The sequence below is a fragment of the Salmo salar genome, chromosome 06, assembly GCF_965601325.2.
Source record: "Salmo salar chromosome 06, fSalSal1, whole genome shotgun sequence".
Taxonomy (NCBI): Eukaryota; Metazoa; Chordata; class Actinopteri; order Salmoniformes; family Salmonidae; genus Salmo; species Salmo salar.
The window spans coordinates 97,940,001-97,963,981 of record NC_138296.1 but is presented as its reverse complement, the minus strand read 5'-3'; the positions used below and the strand labels follow the sequence as shown (position 1 = coordinate 97,963,981).

Below are 23,981 nucleotides of genomic sequence, written 5' to 3'. Positions count from 1 at the left end.
TGAGTGTGGAAGAGGTGAAAAAATTATTGATGGCTAAGGGCTGTTCTTAGGCACGACGCAGCGCGGAGCTAGTGTTTATTGGGGTTGGGGTAAGACTGGATCAAGGTTGGTTTGGGGCTGGGACAGGACAAGCCACCTGGGTCTGACAATCTGGATGGAAAATTACTGAGGATAATAGCGGACGATATTGTCACTCCTATTTAACATATCTTCAATCTAAACCTACTAGAAAGTGTGTTCCCTCAGGCCTGGAGGGAAGCTAAAGTCATTCCGCTACCTAAGAATAGTAAAGCCTCCTTTACTGGCTCAAATAGCCGACCAATCAGCCTGTTACCAACCCTTAGTAAACTTTTGGAAAAAATTGTGTTTGACCCGATACAATGCTATTTCACAGTAAACAAATTGACAACTGAATTTCAGCACGCTTATAGGGAAGGACATTCAACAAGCACGGCACTTACACAAATTGCTGATGATTATCTGAGATAAATTGATGATTAAAGGATTGTGGGGGCTGTCTTGTTAGAGTTCAGTGCAGGTTTCGACATTATCGATCACAGTCTGCTGCTGGAAAAATACATGTGTTATGGCTTTACACCCCCTGCTATAATGTGGATAAAGAGTTACCTGTCTAACAGAACACAGAGGGTGTTCTTTAATGGAAGCCTCTCAAACATAATCCAGGTAGAATCAGGAATTCCCCAGGGCAGCTGTTTAGGCCCCTTGTTTTTTTCAATCTTTACTAACGATAATAATACCCTTGTTGAGTTGAGTTTATTCTTGTTAAAACCAAGTATTGAGTTTATTTGTTATAATTAATTAGTATTAGATTTAAAAGGTGATTGAATTGCTCCTAAATTGTAATGTTGTTAATGCGTTTCTTTTTGAAGAAATGTTTACTTAATGTATAAGTGAATAAGTTGGTTTACTTTTAAGTTTAAGTTTTGACCAATAGGGTCGCTTGTTAAGCTGTGGCCAATGGGAGAGTGGACCTGGTTAACGGGAGGTCTGGGGGAAAAAAAGAGAGGGAGAGAGACGTTGAGAAAAGGATGGACTTTTACAGGACCGTTGGTGAAGAAAAATTATAAAAGAAGACGACAAAACTAGAAGAAAACCCCATACCTACTAAGACATGAAGGGAAATACCGATTTTATTTTATAAGAGAGTTGTTATAATTTTGCCAAGATTTAGTAAAGACTGAAGCTACCGTCTCGTCGTGGAGGTATTTGACAGCCTTGAGGGTTAGCCTAGCATCGTGTAACACCGAGAGAGAATTGCTTGGGAAAGCTTAAAACCTGTTAGGGCTAGGGGCAGTATTTGCACGGCTGGATAAAAAAATGTACCCGATTTAATCTGGTTACTAATCCTACCCAGTAACTAGAATATGCATATACTTATGATATATGGATAGAAAACACTCTAAAGTTTCTAAAACTGTTTGAATGGTGTCTGTGAGTATAACAGAACTCATTTGGCAGGCAAAACCCTGAGACATTTTCTGACAGGAAGTGGATACCTGATGTGTTGTATTGACTTTAAACCTATGCCATTGAAAAACACAGGGGCTGAGGAATATTTTGGCACTTCCTATTGCTTCCACTAGATGTCACCAGCCTTTACAAAGTGTTTTGAGTCTTCTGGAGGGAGATCTGACCGAACAAGAGCCATGGAACGATGATGGCCCATTAGACACCTGGCGCGCGAGTTCATGTTGGGTACCCTCGTTCCAATACGTTATAAAAGAGAATGCATTCGTCCACCTTGAATATTATTCATGTTCTAGCCCATAGAAACACATTGAATAACAGATTACTGCTGTTAGCCCATAGAAACACATTGAATAACAGATTACTGCTATTAGCCCATAGAAACACATTGAATAACAGATTACTGCTATTAGCCCATAGAAACACATTGAATAACAGATTACTGCTGTTAGCCCATAGAAACACATTGAATAACAGATTACTGCTATTAGCCAATAGAAACACATTGAATAACAGATTACTGCTATTAGCCCATAGAAACACATTGAATAACAGATTACTGCTGTTAGCCCATAGAAACACATTGAATAACAGATTACTGCTATTAGCCCATAGAAACACATTGAATAACAGATTACTGCTGTTAGCCCATAGAAACACATTGAATAACAGATTACTGCTGTTAGCCCATAGAAACACATTGAATAACAGATTACTGCTATTAGCCCATAGAAACACATTGAATAACAGGTTCACTACATGGAACAACAAAGTCCCCAAAAACAAATCTAAAGGAAGTTTGTTCTGAAGTGTCTATCCTATATCTGAGAGATAAAATAAATAACAGTTAACCTTTATTTAACCGGGCAAGTCAGTTAAGAACAAACTCTTATTTTCAATGACGGCCTACCAGGGAACAGTGGGTTAACTGACAGATTTGTACCATGTCAGCTCGGGGATTTGAACTTGCAACCTTTCGGTTACTAGTCCAACGCTCTAACCACTAGGCTACGCTGTCGCCCCTGTATGTATTTAACCCCTTAATTTCGTCACTAAACAGTCTCCATATATACAGTACATCCAGTCAGTACATCCAGTCTCCATATATACAGTACATCCAGTCAGTACATCCAGTCTCCATAGATACAGTACATCCAGTCTCCATAGATACAGTACATCCAGTCTCCATATATACAGTACGTCCAGTCTCCATATATACAGTACGTCCAGTCTCCATAGATACAGTACATCCAGTCTCCATAGATACAGTACATCCAGTCTCCATAGATACAGTACATCCGGTCTCCATAGATACAGTACATCCAGTCTCCATATATACAGTACATCCAGTCAGTACATCCAGTCTCCATATATACAGTACATCCAGTCTCCATATATACAGTACATCCAGTCTCCATATATACAGTACATCCAGTCAGTACATCCGGTCTCCATAGATACAGTACATCCAGTCTCCATATATACAGTACATCCAGTCAGTACATCCAGTCTCCATATATACAGTACATCCAGTCTCCATATATACAGTACGTCCAGTCTCCATAGATACAGTACATCCAGTCTCCATAGATACAGTACATCCAGTCTCCATAGATACAGTACATCCAGTCTCCATATATACAGTACATCCAGTCTCCATATATACAGTACATCCAGTCAGTACATCCAGTCTCCATACATTACAGTACATCCAGTCTCCATATATACAGTACGTCCAGTCTCCATAGATACAGTACATCCAGTCTCCATAGATACAGTACATCCAGTCTCCATAGATACAGTACATCCAGTCTCCATATATACAGTACATCCAGTCAGTACATCCAGTCTCCATACATTACAGTACATCCAGTCTCCATATATACAGTACATCCAGTCAGTACATCCAGTCTCCATACATTACAGTACATCCAGTCTCCATATATACAGTACATCCAGTCAGTACATCCAGTCTCCATACATTACAGTACATCCAGTCTCCATATATACAGTACATCCAGTCAGTACATCCAGTCTCCATATATACAGTACATCCAGTCTCCATATATACAGTACATCCAGTCAGTACATCCAGTCTCCATACATTACAGTACATCCAGTCTCCATATATACTTCCGTTAATGTCTTCAACTGGGACCAGGGTACCTTCAGTCTCACCTTTCCACCGAGGGGTCATAATAGCGTGTAGCCCAAACTGTTTCGGACGCTACAGACGATTTCGTGAGAAGATCGATTTTTCAGGACGTCTCATGGTCTGAGAAACGACCGCTCTAGCTCCGCGACCTTTCACCTCAGATACGAAAGGGTGACATCGGCGGATGAAGTGGAATGAGACGAACCCAATGCAGATATCTCAAGCTTAAATTCACAGCTTTATTTTGGAAATGTTTTTATTGTGTTAATTATATTTCAGAGAGGGGTGGGGGGTGGGACAGCGACTCTAGCTGGTTAAATGCCTTCCCTGTGGCTCAGTTGGTAGAGCATGGTGTTTGCAACGCCAGCATGGTGTGTGTGCAACGCCAGGGTTGTGGGTTCGATTCCCATGGGGGACCAGTACAAAAAAAATAACAAATACATTTAAAAAAAAGTATGAAATGTATACATTCACTACTGTAAGTCGCTCTGGATAAGAGTGTCTGCTGAAATGACTAAAATGTAATCATAAAGATCTGTTTACACTCGATTATTATCCAGATACAAATGTTCCCTGTCTACGTCCGGTGGTGGGAGATCTGATCACAATGCGGCTTGTAATTGTCTACACCAGTCTCAAAATGTGAGCACAATCAGAAATGTGGACAAAATCAGAACAAAGGCTGCATGTTAGCAGCGGGTATAAATGGGTCACTTGATAAGGACTTTGTTTTCTCTGTAGTGATTTCAGTCTATACGCTTTGTGGTGATTATATATTGTGAAGGGTTGAAGGGTTTGCCCTCCTGCATCCACCCTGCAGGGTGCTATGTGCACATCCCAAATAGCACCCTATTCCCTATATAGTGCACTACTTTAGACCAGGGCTCTATGGCACCCTATTCCCTATATAGTGCACTACTTTAGACCAGAGCCCTATGGCACCCTATTCCCTATATATAGTGCACTACCTTAGACCAGAGCCCTATGGCACCCTATTCCCTATATAGTGCACTACATTAGACCAGAGCCCTATTCCCTATATAGTGCACTACTTTAGACCAGAGCCCTATTCCCTATATAGTGCACTACTTTAGACCAGAGCCCTGTGGCACCCTATTCCCTATATAGTGCACTACTTTAGACCAGAGCCCTATTCCCTATATAGTGCACTACTTTAGACCAGAGCCCTATTCCCTATATAGTGCACTACTTTAGACCAGAGCCCTATTCCCTATATAGTGCACTACTTTAGACCAGAGCCCTATGGCACCCTATTCCCTATATAGTGCACTACTATAGACCAGAGCCCTCTGGGGTAGTGCACTATATAGGGTATAGGGTATCATTGGGGAGCCTAAATGCTCTGTTACCGTCTGTACCAGTTTGTTCGCTGTGTATTTTAACGTCACGACCAGATCTCACACTTTATCGTTTGCACTTGTTCATATACAGTATGTCACAATGATGTCATTACCTTCCTTTAGTATAGTATAGGACATGCTATGTGACTTCTCCAGCACTGTTATTAATGGGGATCCTAATGAATCCGATCAAATAGTTAGGTGTAAAATACCAACCATCATTAAAGTCTTTATAACCAGGTCTCCTTTACAAGCAGCCGTTTAGGGGCTTGAATCACCTGACCGCTACTGAAAGATCAAAGTTCTGTCTGAGTTATCATTGCTAGAGCTCACTCGTGCTCGTAATCAGGGGGAGGGGGGGAGAGAGAGAGAGAGGGAGGGAGGGAGGGAGGGAGGGAGAGAGAGAGAGGGGCAAGCCCATTGCACCGAGAGAGATAGAGAGAGAGAGAGAGAGAGAGAGAGAGGGGGCAAGCCCATTGCACCGAGAGAGAGAGAGAGAGAGAGAGAGAGAGAGAGAGAGAGAGAGAGAGAGAGAGAGAGAGAGAGAGAGAGAGAGAGAGAGAGAGAGAGAGAGAGAAATAGAGAGAGAGAGAGAGAGAGAGAGGGCAAGCCCATTGCACCGAGAGAGAGAGAGAGAGAGAGAGAGAGAGAGAGAGAGAGGGAGAGAGAGAGAGAGACAGAGGGAGAGAGAGAGAGAGAGAGAGAGAGAGAGAGGGCAAGCCCATTGCACCGAGAGAGAGAGAGAGAGAGAGAGAGAGAGAGAGGAGAGGGAGAGAGAGAGAGAGACAGAGGGAGAGAGAGAGAGAGGGCAAGCCCATTGCACCGAGAGAGTGAGACCAGCGCGTCAACAGACAATCACCAGTCAGTTAGTTGCAGCGACCTTGTAACGGACAACTCTCCCCCAGTCGGCCCTGAACATTCAGCCAGAGAAAACGTCCAGCATGGAGAACGTTTACGAGGCCGTAGCGGAGGGTAGCGTGTATGAGCGGCCCGACACTCCTGCCGAGGCCAAGTATGAGAACCAAGGAGTTATCTATGAAACCCCCAGTGAGGTGGAAGAGGCGTTGCACAGAGAGGAGCAGGTGTACTCATACCCGAGCGGGGAGCGATCCTCGCCGGACTACATGAACACCAGAGACGCACCGGAACAGGCAGCAGCACCGGCAGCAGAGAAAGATTGTTCTTCTTCGTCCTCCTCGTACGGCAACAACGAGGGGGATAAGTATACGGCGGAGGAGATGAAATTAGCTGCAGAAGTTGAGGCTGCGCTCGAGGTTAACGGCGACGGTGCTGTCTCGAGACGATCATCATCCTCCTCCTCCTCCTCTTCCTCCTCCAAGCACGAGGGCAACCTGCAGGACAACAGGCTGGTGGATGCCTACAGCCACAGTGACAAGAGTCTGAGCGACAAGGAGGAGGAAGAAGCGGTGGACTACAGTCTGAAGACCATCGAGACTCTGGAAGCCGTTAATCTGGACGAGGACAGTGCCACTCCCGATGACCCCGATGCACCCGAAATCTCCCTGTTTGTCAAGGTAAGGAAGGAAGGAAGGAAGAATAGTCGACTTTCTCAAACTGTCTAAGAAGGGATATTCATATAAACAACTGTGAAATAGGTATATACAGTATAGGCTCTTAGATAAACAGGAATGGGATTAGACAGCTGTTTTTCTTCAACTATCTCAGAAGGTAGGCCTAAGGAATGGGATTAAACAGCTGTTTTTCTTCAACTATCTCAGAAGGTAGGCCTAAGGAATGGGATTAAACAGCTGTTTCTTCAACTATCTCAGAAGGTAGGCCTAAGGAATGGGATTAAACAGCTGTTTCTCCAACTATCTCAGAAGGTAGGCCTAAGGAATGGGATTAAACAGCTGTTTTTCTTCAACTATCTCAGAAGGTAGGCCTAAGGAATGGGATTAAACAGCTGTTTCTCCAACTATCTCAGAAGGTAGGCCTAAGGAATGGGATTAAACAGCTGTTTCTCCAACTATCTCAGAAGGTAGGCCTAAGGAATGGGATTAAACAGCTGTTTTTCTTCAACTATCTCAGAAGGTAGGCCTAAGGAATGGGATTAAACAGCTGTTTCTCCAACTATCTCAGAAGGTAGGCCTAAGGAATGGGATTAAACAGCTGTTTTTCTTCAACTAACTCAGAAGGTAGGCCTAAGGAATGGGATTAAACAGCTGTTTCTCCAACTATCTCAGAAGGTAGGCCTAAGGAATGGGATTAAACAGCTGTTTCTCCAACTATCTCAGAAGGTAGGCCTAAGGAATGGGATTAAACAGCTGTTTTTCTTCAACTATCTCAGAAGGTAGGCCTAAGGAATGGGATTAAACAGCTGTTTCTCCAACTATCTCAGAAGGTAGGCCTAAGGAATGGGATTAAACAGCTGTTTCTCCAACTATCTCAGAAGGTAGGCCTAAGGAATGGGATTAAACAGCTGTTTTTCTTCAGCTATCTCAGAAGGTAGGCCTAAGGAATGGGATTAAACAGCTGTTTCTTCAACTATCTCAGAAGGTAGGCCTAAGGAATGGGATTAAACAGCTGTTTCTCCAACTATCTCAGAAGGTAGGCCTAAGGAATGGGATTAAACAGCTGTTTCTTCAACTATCTCAGAAGGTAGGCCTAAGGAATGGGATTAAACAGCTGTTTCTCCAACTATCTCAGAAGGTAGGCCTAAGGAATGGGATTAAACAGCTGTTTCTCCAACTATCTCAGAAGGTAGGCCTAAGGAATGGGATTAAACAGCTGTTTTTCTTCAACTATCTCAGAAGGTAGGCCTAAGGAATGGGATTAAACAGCTGTTTCTTCAACTGTCTCAGAAGGTAGGCCTAAGGAATGGGATTAAACAGCTGTTTCTCTCAACTATCTCAGAAGGTAGGCCTAAGGAATGGGATTAAACAGCTGTTTCTCCAACTATCTCAGAAGGTAGGCCTAAGGAATGGGATTAAACAGCTGTTTTTCTTCAACTATCTCAGAAGGTAGGCCTAAGGAATGGGATGTTTTCAATTGTCATTGGTCTTCTGAGGGATAAAGGTGATGTTTAAAACAGCCATAAGAAATAAAACATTGACTAAAACGTGTGTTAAGGTTGTATATGGTCTGTAAACGACCTATCTGCATCAGATAGTGTTTTTTCAGGGAAAGACAGAGTCATTGAGTTACCGTCTAAGATTGACCCCATAACCCTCCTCGCCACTCTGCGGAAGTCTGAAGGTCGTTAAGGTGTGGCTGTGTGAGTGGTCATTCCCCCCCCCCACATGGACTTTGCTATAGTAGGCCAGGCCTCGGCCCTCACAGCAGCCCATATCAGCAGGCTGAGGCCCTCACAGCAGCCCATATCAGCAGGATAGGCCTCGGCCCTCACAGCAGCCCATATCAGCAGGCTGAGGCCCTCACAGCAGCCCATATCAGCAGGCTGAGGCCCTCACAGCAGCCCATATCAGCAGATAGGCCCTCACAGCAGCCATATCAGCAGGATAGGCCCAGGCCCTCACAGCAGCCCATATCAGCAGGCTGAGGCCCTCACAGCAGCCCATATCAGCAGGATAGGCCTCGGCCCTCACAGCAGCCCATATCAGCAGGCTGAGGCCCTCACAGCAGCCCATATCAGCAGGCTGAGGCCCTCACAGCAGCCCATATCAGCAGGATAGGCCCAGGCCAGGGTTATTCACATCCGAACCTGGAGGTCCAGACGACAGCAGGTTCCCTGTTCTACCTGATAATGAATCCACCTGGTGTCCCAGGTTTAAATCAGTTCTTGACGTGGGAAGGGGAGGAATGAAAATCAGCCGGTGGAACTGACTTCGACGCCCAGCTTTGAAACCCTCCCCCTAGTCCCACAGACCATAGAGAACACAGTGGTTATAGGGAGTTCAGCGAGGCACTTGTTAACTTCATCAACATGCTCATTTCCGTGTGTGTGTGTGTGTGTGTGCAGTGAACTATAGTTAATGATTACATGGCCGTTTCCGGGGTTTGTCAAAGTCAAAGACGATGAACAGAGGATATAAACACAGTGGAATAAACCAGCAGCTCCTGGTCCACACACACACACGCGCACACACACACACACACACACACACACACACACACACACACACACACACACCACACACCACTGGCTGTAATCAGTGTTTTGTGTTCTAGTCACCGTGATGATTGACCAACCCAGATTAACAGAGAGAGAGAGGTTTGAACAAGAGAGTGGTTGGACATGTTTTGAGTCTGAGAAAGCCCAGATATACAGTAGCCTCTTACCTATCCCCTATCCCCTAGACCCTAGCCCCTATCCGCTAGCCCCTATCCCCTATCCGCTAGCCCCTATCCCCTATCCCCTATCCCCTAGCCCCTATCCCCTATCCCATATCCCCTATCCCCTAGCCCCTATCCCCTAGCCCCTATCCCCTAGCCCCTATCCCCTAGCCCCTAGCCCCTATCCCCTAGCCCCTCTCCCCTATCCCCTATCCCCTCTCCCCTAGCCCCTATCCCCTAGCCCCTATCCCCTAGCCCCTATCCCCTATCCCCTAGCCCCTATCCGCTAGCCCCTAGCCCCTATCCCCTATCCCCTAGCCCCTATCCCCTATCCCATATCCCCTATCCCCTATCCCCTATCCCCTAGCCCATAGATGCTATCTCCTCCCCTAGGCCTTATCCCCTAGACCCTAGCCCCTATCCCCTAGCCCCTATCCCCTAGCCCCTAGCCCCTATCCCCTATCCCCTATCCCCTCTCCCCTAGCCCCTATCCCCTAGCCCCTATCCCCTAGCCCCTATCCCCTAGCCCCTATCCCCTATCCCCTAGCCCCTATCCGCTAGCCCCTAGCCCCTAGTCCCTATCCCCTATCCCCTAGCCCATAGATGCTATCTCCTCCCCTAGGCCTTATCCCCTAGACCCTAGCCCCTATCTCCTGCCCTAGCCCTTATCCCCTAGCCCCTAGCCCCTAACCCCTATCCCCTAGCCAATAGACCCCATCTCCTGCCCTAGGGGGTAGAATACCTGTCACACGTACACACACACTCTACCTTGATGTTTCAATGTACAGTCCATTCGGAGAGTATTCACACCCCGTTGATGTTTTAATGTACAGTCCATCCGGAGAGTATTCACACCCCGTTGATGTTTTAATGTACAGTCCATTCGGAGAGTATTCACACCCCGTTGATGTTTCAATGTACAGTCCATCCGGAGAGTATTCACACCCCGTTGATGTTTCAATGTACAGTCCATCCGGAGAGTATTCACACCCCCTTTGATTTTTCCCCACATTTTGGTACGTTATGGACTTATTCTAAAATTGATAAAATTTTTAAACATTTTTTGTCATCAATCTACACACAGTACCCCATAATGACAAATCAAAAACTGGTTTTTAGAATGTTTGCAAATGTATTAAAAAAAAATCTAACTGAAATATCACATTTACACATTTTACTCAGTATTTTGTTGAAGCACCTTTGGCAGCGATTACAGCCTCGAGTCTCCTTGGGTATGACGTTACAAGCTTGGCACACCTGTATTTGGGGAGTTTCTCCCATTCATCTCTGCAGATCCTCTCATGCTCTGTCAGGATGGATGGGGAGTGTTGCTGCACAGCTATTTTCAGGTCTCTCCAGAAATGTTCGATCGGGTTCAAGTCCAGGCTCTAGCTGGGCCACTCAAGGACATTCAGAGACTTGTCCCAAAGCCACTCCTGCGTTGTCTTGGCTGTGTGCTTAGGGTCGTTGTCCTGTTGGAAGGTGAACCTTCACCCCAGTCTGAGGTCGTTAGTGCTCTGGAGTAGGTTTTCATCAAAGATCTCTGTACTTTGCGCCATTCATCTTTCCCTCGATCCTGACTAGTCTCCCAGTCCCTGCTGCTCAAAAACATCCCCACAGCATGATTCTGCCACCACCATGCTTCACCGTAGGGCTGGTGCCAGGTTTCCTCCAGATGAGACGCTTGGCATTCAGGCCAAACAATTCAATCTTGGTTTCATCAGATCAGAGAATCTTGTTTCTCATGGTCTGAGTCCTTTAGGGGCCTTTTGGCAAACTCCACTTTGGTCTTTTACCCTCTGCACCACAAGGGAAGCTGTCATCCATCTTGTTTTTTTTTCAGTATATAACCATGGCAGTAATTCTCATGCTTCCTTTTTAGACTTCTGCATTTCTGACTGGATGTATAAATCTTGATGAAATAAAGACATCCTCTCTCTTTTTTTAGTAAATTAATTAATTATCTGAGCCTCAATTTCATCTATAAATCATCTTTCAGTAAAGCCCCGCCTTATCTCAGCTCACTGGTCACCATAGCAGCACCCACTTGTAGCACGCGCTCCAGCAGGTATATTTCACTGGTCATCCCTAAAGCTAACACCTCCTTCGGCCACCTTTCCTTCCAGTTCTCTGCTGCCAATGACTGGAACGAACTGCAAAAATCACTGAAGCTGGAGACTCATATCTCCCTCACTAACTTTAAGCATCAGCTGTCAGAGCAGCTTACAGATCACTGCACCTGTACATAGCCCATCTGTAAACAGCCCATCTATCTACCTCATCCCCATATTGTTATTTATTTTTTTGCACCCCAGTATCTCTACTTGCACATTCATCTTCTGCACATCTATAACTCCAGTGTTTAATTGCTAAATTGTAATTACTTCGCCACTATGGCCTATTTATTGCCTTACCTCCCTAATCTTAATCCATTTGCACACACTGTATATAGACTTTTCTATTGTGTTATTGACTGTACGTTTGTTTACTCCATGTGTAACTCTGTGTTGTTGTTTGTGTCGCACAGTTTTGCTTTATCTTGGCCAGGTCGCAGCTGCAAATGAGAACTTGCCTAACTGGTTAAATAAAGGACTTTTTCTCAAAAGAAACATGGTTAAAATGTGGGATTGAACCTGCAATCTTCAACTCTGCAGTCAAATGACATCCACATCAAAATATGTCAGTTTAAACTAGAGCTGTCAGTTTAAACTAGAGCTGTCAGTTTAAACTAGAGCTGTCAGTTTAAACTAGAGCTGTCAGTTTAAACTAGAGCTGTCAGTTTAAGATAGAGATGTCAGTTTAAGCTAGAGCTGTCAGTTTAAGATAGAGCTGTCAGTGTTTTGCTTGGGCTGCATCTCAATATGTCGGCCTTCAGCGGTGTTTGTCAGACCGTGAGACATCCCGAAAATCGGTCTTTTCACAAAAACATCTGTAGCTTCTGCAAACTATTTTGACCACTCTATCGAAAAGGGGATACTCTCACTGAGACGATGGTGTTCTCCGTTTGGCTCTACGACCCTCACAATTATCACGGGACTCGTCTGAAGTTGGTAACGCTGATGTGCCAAGTTCTGTCTGTAGAGTCCGAACCGTCACAAACACAATAGTTTTCTCCGTTTTGTCCTTTTGGGAGCTTTGGAAAGGTAATCCATACAAACGAATGGAAGTATGGAGGTAGTTTTGTGCCAACAAAAATAAGGAGTTAAATATGTGTAAAAAATAAATAAATATATATCCTGAGATGTCTTATAGCTCCTAGTTATAAGACAAATACTTCAAAACCTTATTCTTTATGATTTTATTTTTTCCCATTCATGAAGGTGTTATTTAATGTGTTTCTAAGGGCTATAGCAGTAAATGCCAAATTCAATATTTAACCTAATAATTTGTAAATATATTTTGGGGATACCTAAAGAGGTCCTAAAATTCTAAATAATCCATGGTATGACCATTTTTATAACTATTCCATATGTTAGATTACATATAGCGTTTTCTCTATTTGTTATGTTCTTGAAATGTTCTCCAAAACAAAGTAAAATGTATATTGGAATATTATATCAAACCTAAAACAAAATATGCTAAAAAACATCATAAAAATGTATTTATTTAGAAAATTGTGGAACATTATGTAGCATTGTGGGAATGTTTTGTGCAATCTTTGAATATCACAATAATATTCTTGAAACATTAAGTGAATGTAATCTTTCGTAACGTTACCCGTACTGTTCCACAACCTAAATTAAATGTCCTGGGAACCTTTAAAGAGCAGTTCTGTCAACATTCTTGCAACATAAAATTGATGTTTTTTTTTATTCTTCCACCTTGATACAAACATTATCTGAATGTCAGCTCAACTGGACAGTCTTAGTGTTCTGGGAACACTTGTCTTTTGTGACGTTCCCACAATGTTCCCACCACATTGTTCCCACAACCTAATGAAACATTCTGGGAACTTTTAAAGAACAGACTAAATGTGTTCTGGGAACGTTTTTGCAACATCAGGCGAATGTTTTATACAAACATTGTATAATAATCATCATCATCATCATGACTGGACAGTTTCGGTGTTATGAGAACATTTGCCCGCAACCTAGCGAATGATCTGAGAACTTTTATAGACACAATTTTGGTTTGCTGGGAAAACATTACTGGTACATTGTGTTATTACATTACCTGGAAACCTAATGAGAACGTTTTGGGGATGTTCTGTTGTAGTTGTTACAGATGTTGTTTACAACATTTAAGGTGAATATTAGGAGAACATTCCAAGGATAATTCATTTAAAACATAAAAAAAAAATATATATAAATATTGTGTTATCAAAAATGTTATTTGAATGTTTTGGGGATGTTATCATCCTAACGTTAGATAAAAACCCTTTCTAGAACTTAATGGGAATCGTTTGGTTATGTTCCTGGTTGGCGAAACATTCCTGATACGAGGGGTTCAAAGTCTTTAGAAACATCACAATACATTCAACAGGTATTATATGTGAAGAGCGTTAATATAAGACTGGGTATTGAGAGGAAGAGACAGGGATGTTTGACTAGTCTAAGAACAAAAGGAGATCAACTCCGAGATCACTATCCTGTTTCACTAATCATTCACCTCAGCACTAAATCATTGACAGATGGGCTGTGTGTGTGTTGCACTGTGTCATCAGCTGCTCTGTACAGAGAGGGCCTTTGAACCCTGTAGTCACTATGATAGAATAATAATAATGCCACTGACTGGCTGACTGGCTGACTGGGCCTGACTGGCTGACTGACTGACTGGCTGACTGGCTGACTGGCTGGCTGGCTGGCTGACTTGCTGGCTGGCTGTTTTTGCACAATTCCTGACATTTAATCCTTGTAAAAATTCCCTGTTTTAGGTCAGTTAGGATCATCACTTTACTTTAAGAATGTGAAATGTCAGATTAACAGTTGAGAGAATGGATTTATTTCAGATTTTATTTCTTTCATCACATTCCCAGTGGGTCAGAAGTTTACATACACTCAATTAGTATATGTCACGTCCTGACCAGTAATAGGGGTTATTTGTTATTGTAGTTTGGTCAGGACGTGGCAGGGGGTGTTTGATTTATGTGGTTCAGGGTGTGTTTTGTGTATGTGTTTAGGTAGAGGGGGTATTTGATTTATTAGTCCGGGGTTTGTTAGTCTATGTTCTATCTAGTCTTTTGTATTTCTATGTGTAGTTAATTGGGGTTGGACCTTCAATTGGAGGCAGCTGGTTATTGTTGCCTCTGATTGAGGGTCCTATAATTAGGAGTTTGTTTTTCATGGGATTATGTGGGAGATTGTTCTTGTTTAGCTGTTTTGCCTGACAAGACTGTCCAGTTCGTTTGTGTTTTGTATACGTTTCTGTGTTTTCCTTCTTCACCTAATAAAAAGAAGATGAGTATACATTTTCCTGCTGCGTCTTGGTCTCTACCCTACGACACCCGTGATAAATACACTCAACCAGTATTTGGTAGCATTGCCTTTAAATTGTTTAACTTGGGACAAATGTTTCGGGTAGCCTTCCACAAGCTTCCCACAATAAGTTGGGTGAATTTTTGGCCCATTCCTCCTGACAGAGCTTGTGTAACTGAGTCAGGTTTGTAGGCCTCCTTGCTCTCACGCACTTTTTCAGTTCTGCCCACAAACTTTCTATGGGATTGAGGTCAGGGCTTTGTGATGGCCACTCCAATACCTTGACTTTGTTGTCCTTAAGCCATTTTGCCACAACTTTGGAAGTATGCTTGGGGTCATTGTCCATTTGGAAGACCCATTTGCGACCAAGCTTTAACTTCCTGACTGATGTCTTGAGATGTTGCTTCAATATATCCACATCATTTTCCTCCTCATGATGCCATCTATTTTGTGAAGTGCACCAGTCCCTCCTGCAGCAAAGCACCCCCACAACATGATGCTGCCACCCCCGTGCTTCACGGTTGGGATGGTGTTCTTCGGCTTGCAAGCCTCCCCCTTTTTCCTCCAATCATAACGATGGTCATTATGGCCAAACAGTTCTATTTTTGTTTCATTAGACCAGAGGACATTTCTCCAAAAAGTACAATCTTTGTCCCCATGTGCAGTTGCAAACCGTAGTCTGGCTTTTTATGGCGGTTTTGGAGCAGTGGCTTCTTCCTTGCTGAGCGGCCTTTCAGGTTATATCGATATAGGACTCGTTTTACTGTGGATACAGATACTTTTGTACCTGTTTCCTCCAGCATCTTCACAAGGTCCTTTGCTGTTGTTCTGGGATTGATTTGTACTTTTCACACCAAAGTACATTCATCTCCAGGACACAGAACGCGTCTCCTTCCTGAGCGGTATGACGGCTGCGTGGTCCCATGGTGTTTATACTTGCGTACTATTGTTTGTACAGATGAACGTGGTACCTTCAGTCGTTTGGAAATTGCTCCCAAGGATGAACCAGACTTGTGGAGGTCTACAAATATTTTTCTGAGGTCTTGGCTGATTTCTTTTGATTTCCCCATGATGTCAAGCAAAGAGGCACTGAGTTTGAAGGTAGGCCTTGAAATACATTCACAGGTACACCTCCAATTGACTCAAATTATGTCAATTAGCCTATCAGAAGCTTCTAAAGCCATGACATCATTTTCTGGAATTTTCCAAGCTGTTTAAAGGCACAGTCAACTTAGTGTATGTAAACGTCTGACCCACTGGAATTGTGATACAGTGAATTATAAGTGAAATAATCTGTCTGTAAACAATTGTTGGAAAAATTACTTGTGTCATGCACAAAGTAGATGTCCTAACCGACTTGCCAAAACTATAGTTTGTTAACAAGAAATTTGGTGGTTGAAAAACAAGTTTTAATCACTCTCCGACTTCAACTGTAGGTCTACCACCATGTATTCATCACCAGTTTCCATTTCACAGATAATCACAGAAAATACTGTATTCTTGTTGAGATTCTCAACAGCCTTGAGGGGGGGGCAATAATAAACACCAAACCCAAACAAACCACTTAAGACTCTTTTCATCTAAAGTTGTGCAAGACTTTCGCTGCCAGCGAACTGCCAGATCGCAACATTTGTTTTGTTAAATTACTTTTTTCTTTATTTTGTTTTTATAGTGACTTTTGAGATTCGAGTAGGATTTGTCAACATGCACACAGGCAGACAGGCAGACAGGCAGACAGGCGGGCGGACAGACAGACAGGCAGGCAGACAGACAGACAGGCAGGCAGGCAGACAGGCAGGCAGGCAGGCAGGCAGACAGACAGACAGACAGACAGACAGGCAGACAGGCAGACAGACAGGCAGGCAGACAGACAGGCAGACAGGCAGACAGGCAGACAGACAGACAGACAGACAGACAGACAGACAGACAGACAGACAGACAGACAGACAGGCAGGCAGGCAGGCAGGCAGACAGACAGACAGACAGACAGACAGACAGACAGACAGACAGACAGACAGACAGACAGACAGACAGACAGACAGACAGACAGACAGAACCATGGACAGCCACATATTTAGCTTCCATTTTATTGAATATCTTTTTCACTGTATTATATGATGTTGAAATGTTGCTGGAATATTTGAGGCAGCTCCTGTTTTCTGTGTAACTTGCGGTAACTCTATCGTGGTTCTAAATCAACAGTTGTTTAGTAGTCTGAAAATGTCTGAAACATTAACCTTTGCACGAGCTTGCTGTAGGTCATGTAACTGTTTGTTACATGCATGATGTCGCTCTCCGGTTTTGCAATGAAACGTGCGGTTGAATTCATTCTGCCACTGTGTCTTCTTACTGTCTCGGCCTAAAGTTCATAGGCCTTGCGACCATGCTATAACAGGTTATAGAGCAAACAACGCAATTAACACAACACATACTGTAAGTAAGCTACATACAGGGTCAGTTCCAGGGACAGTAGCTATATACAGGGTCAGTAGCTATATACAGGGCCAGTAGCTATATACAGGGACAGTAGCTATATACAGGGTCAGTAGCTATATACAGGGACAGTAGCTATATACAGGGTCAGTAGCTATATACAGGGTCAGTAGCTATATACAGGGTCAGTAGCTATATACAGGGACAGTAGTTATATACAGGGTCAGTAGCTATATACAGGGTCAGTAGCTATATACAGGGTCAGTAGTTATATACAGGGTCAGTAGCTATATACAGGGACAGTAGCTATATACAGGGTCAGTAGCTATATACAGGGTCAGTAGCTATATACAGGGTCAGTAGCTATATACAGGGTCAGTAGCTATATACAGGGTCAGTAGCTATATACAGGGTCAGTAGCTATATACAGGGTCAGTAGTTATATACAGGGTCAGTAGCTATATACAGGGTCAGTAGTTATATACAGGGTCAGTAGCTATATACAGGGTCAGTAGCTATATACAGGGTCAGTAGCTATATACAGGGTCAGTTACAGGGTCAGTAGCTATATACAGGGTCAGTAGCTATATACAGGGACAGTAGCTATATACCGGGTCAGTAGCTATATACAGGGTCAGTAGCTATATACAGGGTCAGTAGCTATATACAGGGTCAGTATTTATATACAGGGTCAGTAGCTATATACAGGGTCAGTAGCTATATACAGGGTCAGTAGCTATATACAGGGTCAGTAGCTATATACAGGGTCAGTATTTATATACAGGGTCAGTAGCTATATACAGGGACAGTTCCAGGGTCAGTAGCTATATACAGGGTCAGTAGCTATATACAGGGTCAGTAGCTATATACAGGGTCAGTAGATATATACAGGGTCAGTAGTTATATAGAGGGTCAGTAGCTATATACAGGGTCAGTTCCAGGGTCAGTAGCTATATACAGGGTCAGTAGCTATATACAGGGTCAGTAGTTATATACAGGGTCAGTAGCTATATACAGGGTCAGTTCCAGGGTCAGTAGCTATATACAGGGTCAGTAGCTATATACAGGGTCAGTAGCTAAATACAGGGTCAGTAGTTATATACAGGGTCAGTTCCAGGGTCAGTAGCTATATACAGGGTCAGTATCTATATACAGGGACAGTAGCTATATACAGGGTCAGTAGCTATATACCGGGTCAGTAGCTATATACAGGGTCAGTAGCTATATACAGGGTCAGTAGCTATATACAGGGTCAGTAGCTATATACAGGGCCAGTAGCTATATACAGGGTCAGTAGCTATATTCAGGGTCAGTAGCTATATACAGGGTCAGTTCCAGGGTCAGTAGCTATATACAGGGTCAGTAGCTATATACCGGGTCAGTAGCTATATACAGGGTCAGTAGCCATATACAGGGTCAGTAGCTATATACAGGGTCAGTAGCTAAATACAGGGTCAGTTCCAGGGTCAGTAGCTATATACAGGGTCAGTAGCTATATACAGGGACAGTAGCTATATACAGGGACAGTAGCTATATACAGGGACAGTAGCTATATACAGGGACAGTAGCTATATACAGGGTCAGTAGTTATATACAGGGACAGTAGCTATATACAGGGTCAGTATCTATATACAGGGACAGTAGCTATATACAGGGACAGTAGCTATATACAGGGACAGTATCTATATACAGGGTAAGTAGCTATATACAGGGACAGTAGCTATATACAGGGTCAGTAGCTATATACAGGGTCAGTAGCTATATACAGGGACAGTTCCAGGGTCAGTAGCTATATACAGGGTCAGTTCCAGAGTCAGTAGCTATATACAGGGTCAGTAGTTATATACAGGGTCAGTAGCTATATACAGGGTCAGTAGCTATATACAGGGACAATAGCTATATACAGGGTCAGTAGCTATATACAGGGACAGTAGCTATATACAGGGTCAGTAGCTATATACAGGGTCAGTAGTTATATACAGGGTCAGTAGTTATATACAGGGCCAGTAGCTATATACAGGGACAGTAGCTATAAACAGGGACAGTTCCAGGGTCAGTAGCTATATACAGGGTCAGTAGCTATATACAGGGTCAGTAGCTATATACAGGGACAGTAGCTATATACAGGGACAGTAGCTATATACAGGGACAGTAGTTATATACAGGGTCAGTTCCAGGGTCAGTAGCTATATACAGGGACAGTAGCTATATACAGGGTCAGTAGCTATATACAGGGTCAGTAGCTATATACAGGGTCAGTAGCTATATACAGGGTCAGTTCCAGGGTCAGTAGCTATATACAGGGTCAGTAGCTATATACAGGGTCAGTAGCTATATACAGGGACAGTAGCTATATACAGGGTCAGTAGATATATACAGGGACAGTAGCTATATACAGGGACAGTAGCTATATACAGGGTCAGTAGCTATATACAGGGTCAGTAGCTATATACAGGGACAGTAGCTATATACAGGGACAGTAGCTATATACAGGGACAGTAGCTATATACAGGGTCAGTAGCTATATACAGGGTCAGTAGTTATATACAGGGTCAGTAGCTATATACAGGGTCAGTAGCTATATACAGGGTCAGTAGCTATATACAGGGACAGTAGTTATATACAGGGTCAGTAGCTATATACAGGGACAGTAGCTATATACAGGGTCAGTAGCTATATACAGGGACAGTAGCTATATACAGGGTCAGTAGCTATATACAGGGTCAGTAGCTATATACAGGGTCAGTAGCTATATACAGGGTCAGTAGCTATATACAGGGTCAGTAGTTATATACAGGGTCAGTAGCTATATACAGGGTCAGTAGCTATATACAGGGTCAGTAGCTATATACAGGGTCAGTAGTTATATACAGGGTCAGTTCCAGGGTCAGTAGCTCTATACAGGGTCAGTAGTTATATACAGGGTCAGTTCCAGGGTCAGTAGCTCTATACAGGGTCAGTAGCTATATACAGGGTCAGTAGCTATATACAGGGTCAGTAGCTATATACAGGGTCAGTAGTTATAAACAGGGTCAGTAGCTATATACAGGGTCAGTAGCTAAATACAGGGTCAGTAGCTATATACAGGGTCAGTAGCTATATACAGGGTCAGTAGTTATATACAGGGTCAGTAGCTATATACAGGGTCAGTAGCTATATACAGGGTCAGAAGCCATATACAGGGTCAGTAGTTATATACAGGGTCAGTAGTTATATACAGGGCCAGTTCCAGGGTCAGTAGCTATATACAGGGTCAGTAGCTATATACAGGGTCAGTAGTTATATACAGTTTCAGTTCCAGGGTCAGTAGCTATATACAGGGTCAGTAGCTATATACAGGGTCAGTAGTTATATACAGGGACAGTTCCAGGGTCAGTAGCTATATACAGGGACAGTAGCTATATACAGGGTCAGTAGTTATATACAGGGTCAGTAGCTATATACAGGTTCAGTAGCTAAATACAGGGTCAGTAGCTATATACAGGGTCAGTAGCCATATACGGGGTCAGTAGTTATATACAGGGTCAGTAGCTATATACAGGGTCAGTAGCTATATACAGGGTCAGTAGTTATATACAGGGTCAGTAGTTATATACAGGGTCAGTTCCAGGGTCAGTAGCTATATACAGGGTCAGTAGCTATATACAGGGTCAGTAGTTATATACAGGGACAGTTCCAGGGTCAGTAGCTATATACAGGGACAGTAGCTATATACAGTGTCAGTAGCTATATACAGGGTCAGTACCTATATACAGGGTCAGTTCCAGGGTCAGTAGCTATATACAGGGTCAGTAGCTATATACAGGGTCAGTAGTTATATACAGGGTCAGTTCCAGGGTCAGTAGCTATATACAGGGTCAGTAGCTATATACAGGGTCAGTAGTTATATACAGGGACAGTTCCAGGGTCAGTAGCTATATACAGGGACAGTAGCTATATACAGGGACAGTAGTTATATACAGGGTCAGTAGCTTTATACAGGGTCAGTAGCTATATACAGGGTCAGTAGCTATATACAGGGACAGTAGCTATATACAGGGTCAGTAGCTATATACAGGGTCAGTAGCTATATACACGGTCAGTAGTTATATACAGGGTCAGTTCCAGGGTCAGTAGCTATATACAGGGTCAGTAGCTAAATACAGGGTCAGTAGTTATATACAGGGTCAGTAGCTATATACAGGGACAGTAGCTATATACAGGGACAGTAGCTATATACAGGGACAGTAGCTATATACAGGGTCAGTAGCTATTTACAGGGTCAGTAGTTATATACAGGGTCAGTTCCAGGGTCAGTAGCTACATACAGGGTCAGTAGCTCTATACAGGGTCAGTAGCTCTATACAGGGTCAGTAGCTACATACAGGGTCAGTAGCTCTATACAGGGTCAGTAGTTATATACAGGGTCAGTAGCTATATACAGGGTCAGTTCCAGGGTCAGTAGCTATATACAGTGTCAGTAGTTATATACAGGGTCAGTAGCTATATACAGGGTCAGTAGTTATATACAGGGTCAGTTCCAGGGTCAGTAGCTATATACAGGGTCAGTAGCTATATACAGGGACAGTAGCTATATACAGGGTCAGTAGCTATGTACAGGGTCAGTAGTTATATACAGGGTCAGTTCCAGGGTCAGTAGCTATATACAGGGACAGTAGCTATATACAGGGTCAGTTCCAGGGTCAGTAGCTATATACAGGGTCAGTAGCTATATACAGGGTCAGTAGCTAAATACAGGGTCAGTTCCAGGGTCAGTAGCTATATACAGTGTCAGTAGCTATATACAGGGTCAGTAGCTATATACAGGGTCAGTAGCTATATACAGGGTCAGTAGTTATATACAGGGTCAGTAGCTATATACAGGGTCAGTAGCCATATACAGGGTCAGTAGCTATATACAGGGTCAGTAGCTAAATACAGGGTCAGTTCCAGGGTCAGTAGCTATAAACAGGGTCAGTAGCTATATACAGGGACAGTAGCTATATACAGGGTCAGTAGCTTTATACAGGGTCAGTAGCTATATACAGAGTCAGTAGCTATATACAGGGACAGTTCCAGGGTCAGTAGCTATATACAGGGTCAGTAGCTATATACAGGGTCAGTTCCAGGGTCAGTAGCTATATACAGGGTCAGTAGCTATATACAGGGTCAGTAGCTATATACAGGGTCAGTAGCTATATACAGGGACAGTAGCTATATACAGGGACAGTAGCTATATACAGGGTCAGTAGCTATATACAGGGTCAGTAGCTATATACAGGGTCAGTAGCTATATACAGGGACAGTAGCTATATACAGGGTCAGTAGCTATATACAGGGTCAGTAGCTATATACAGGGTCAGTAGCTAAATACAGGGTCAGTTCCAGAGTCAGTAGCTATATACAGGGTCAGTAGCTATATACAGGGTCAGTTCCAGGGTCAGTAGCTATATACAGGGTCAGTAGCTATATACAGGGTCAGTAGCTATATACAGGGTCAGTAGTTATATACAGGGTCAGTAGCTATATACAGGGTCAGTAGCCATATACAGGGTCAGTAGCTATATACAGGGTCAGTAGCTATATACAGGGTCAGTAGCTATATACAGGGACAGTAGCTAAATACAGGGTCAGTTCCAGGGTCAGTAGCTATATACAGGGTCAGTAGCTATATACAGGGACAGTAGCTATATACAGGGTCAGTAGCTTTATACAGGGTCAGTAGCTATATACAGGGTCAGTAGCTATATACAGGGACAGTTCCAGGGTCAGTAGCTATATACAGGGTCAGTAGCTATATACAGGGTCAGTTCCAGGGTCAGTAGCTATATACAGGGTCAGTAGCTATATACAGGGTCAGTAGCTATATACATGGTCAGTAGCTATATACAGGGACAGTAGCTATATACAGGGACAGTAGCTATATACAGGGTCAGTAGCTGTATACAGGGTCAGTAGCTATATACAGGGACAGTAGCTATATACAGGGACAGTAGCTATATACAGGGACAGTAGCTATATACAGCGACAGTAGCTATAAACAGGGTCAGTAGTTATATACAGGGTCAGTAGCTATATACAGGGTCAGTAGTTATATACAGGGTCAGTAGTTATATACAGGGACAGTTCCAGGGACAGTAGCTATATACAGGGACAGTAGTTATAAACAGGGTCAGTAGCTATATACAGGGACAGTAGCTATATACAGGGTCAGTAGCTATATACAGGGTCAGTTCCAGGATCAGTAGCTATATACAGTGACAGTAGTTATATACAGGGTCAGTAGCTATATACAGGGACAGTAGCTATATACAGGGACAGTAGCTATATACAGGGTCAGTAGCTATATTGGGTCAGTAGTTATATACAGGGTCAGTAGCTATATACAGGGTCAGTAGCTATATACAGGGTCAGTAGCTATATACAGGGACAGTAGCTATATACAGGGTCAGTAGTTATATACAGGGTCAGTAGCTATATACAGGGACAGTAGCTATATACAGGGTCAGTAGCTATATACAGGGTCAGTAGCTATATACAGGGACAGTAGTTATATACAGTGTCAGTAGCTATATACAGGGACAGTAGCTATATACAGGGTCAGTAGCTATATACAGGGTCAGTAGTTATATACAGGGTCAGTAGCTATATACAGGGTCAGTAGCTATATACAGGGACAGTAGCTATATACAGGGTCAGTAGTTATATACAGGGTCAGTAGCTATATACAGGGACAGTAGCTATATACAGGGTCAGTAGCTATATTGGGTCAGTAGTTATATACAGGGTCAGTAGCTATATACAGGGTCAGTAGCTATATACAGGGTCAGTAGCTATATACAGGGACAGTAGTTATATACAGGGTCAGTAGCTATATACAGGGACAGTAGCTATATA

At 43.2% G+C, this 23,981-nt stretch overlaps 1 protein-coding gene across 1 annotated transcript in view; it reads left to right on the top strand.

The window, feature by feature from the left end:
- The first annotated feature begins 5,804 nt into the window (after window positions 1-5,804).
- LOC106593329 (chloride intracellular channel protein 5) overlaps window positions 5,805-23,981 on the top strand; it is a 60,991-nt gene continuing 42,814 nt past the window's right edge. Inside the window, exon 1 of the mRNA XM_045721228.2 lies at window positions 5,805-6,539. Within this exon, the coding sequence (XP_045577184.1) occupies window positions 5,946-6,539 (594 nt within the window). The 5' untranslated portion in view covers window positions 5,805-5,945. The remainder of the gene's footprint in view (window positions 6,540-23,981) is intronic.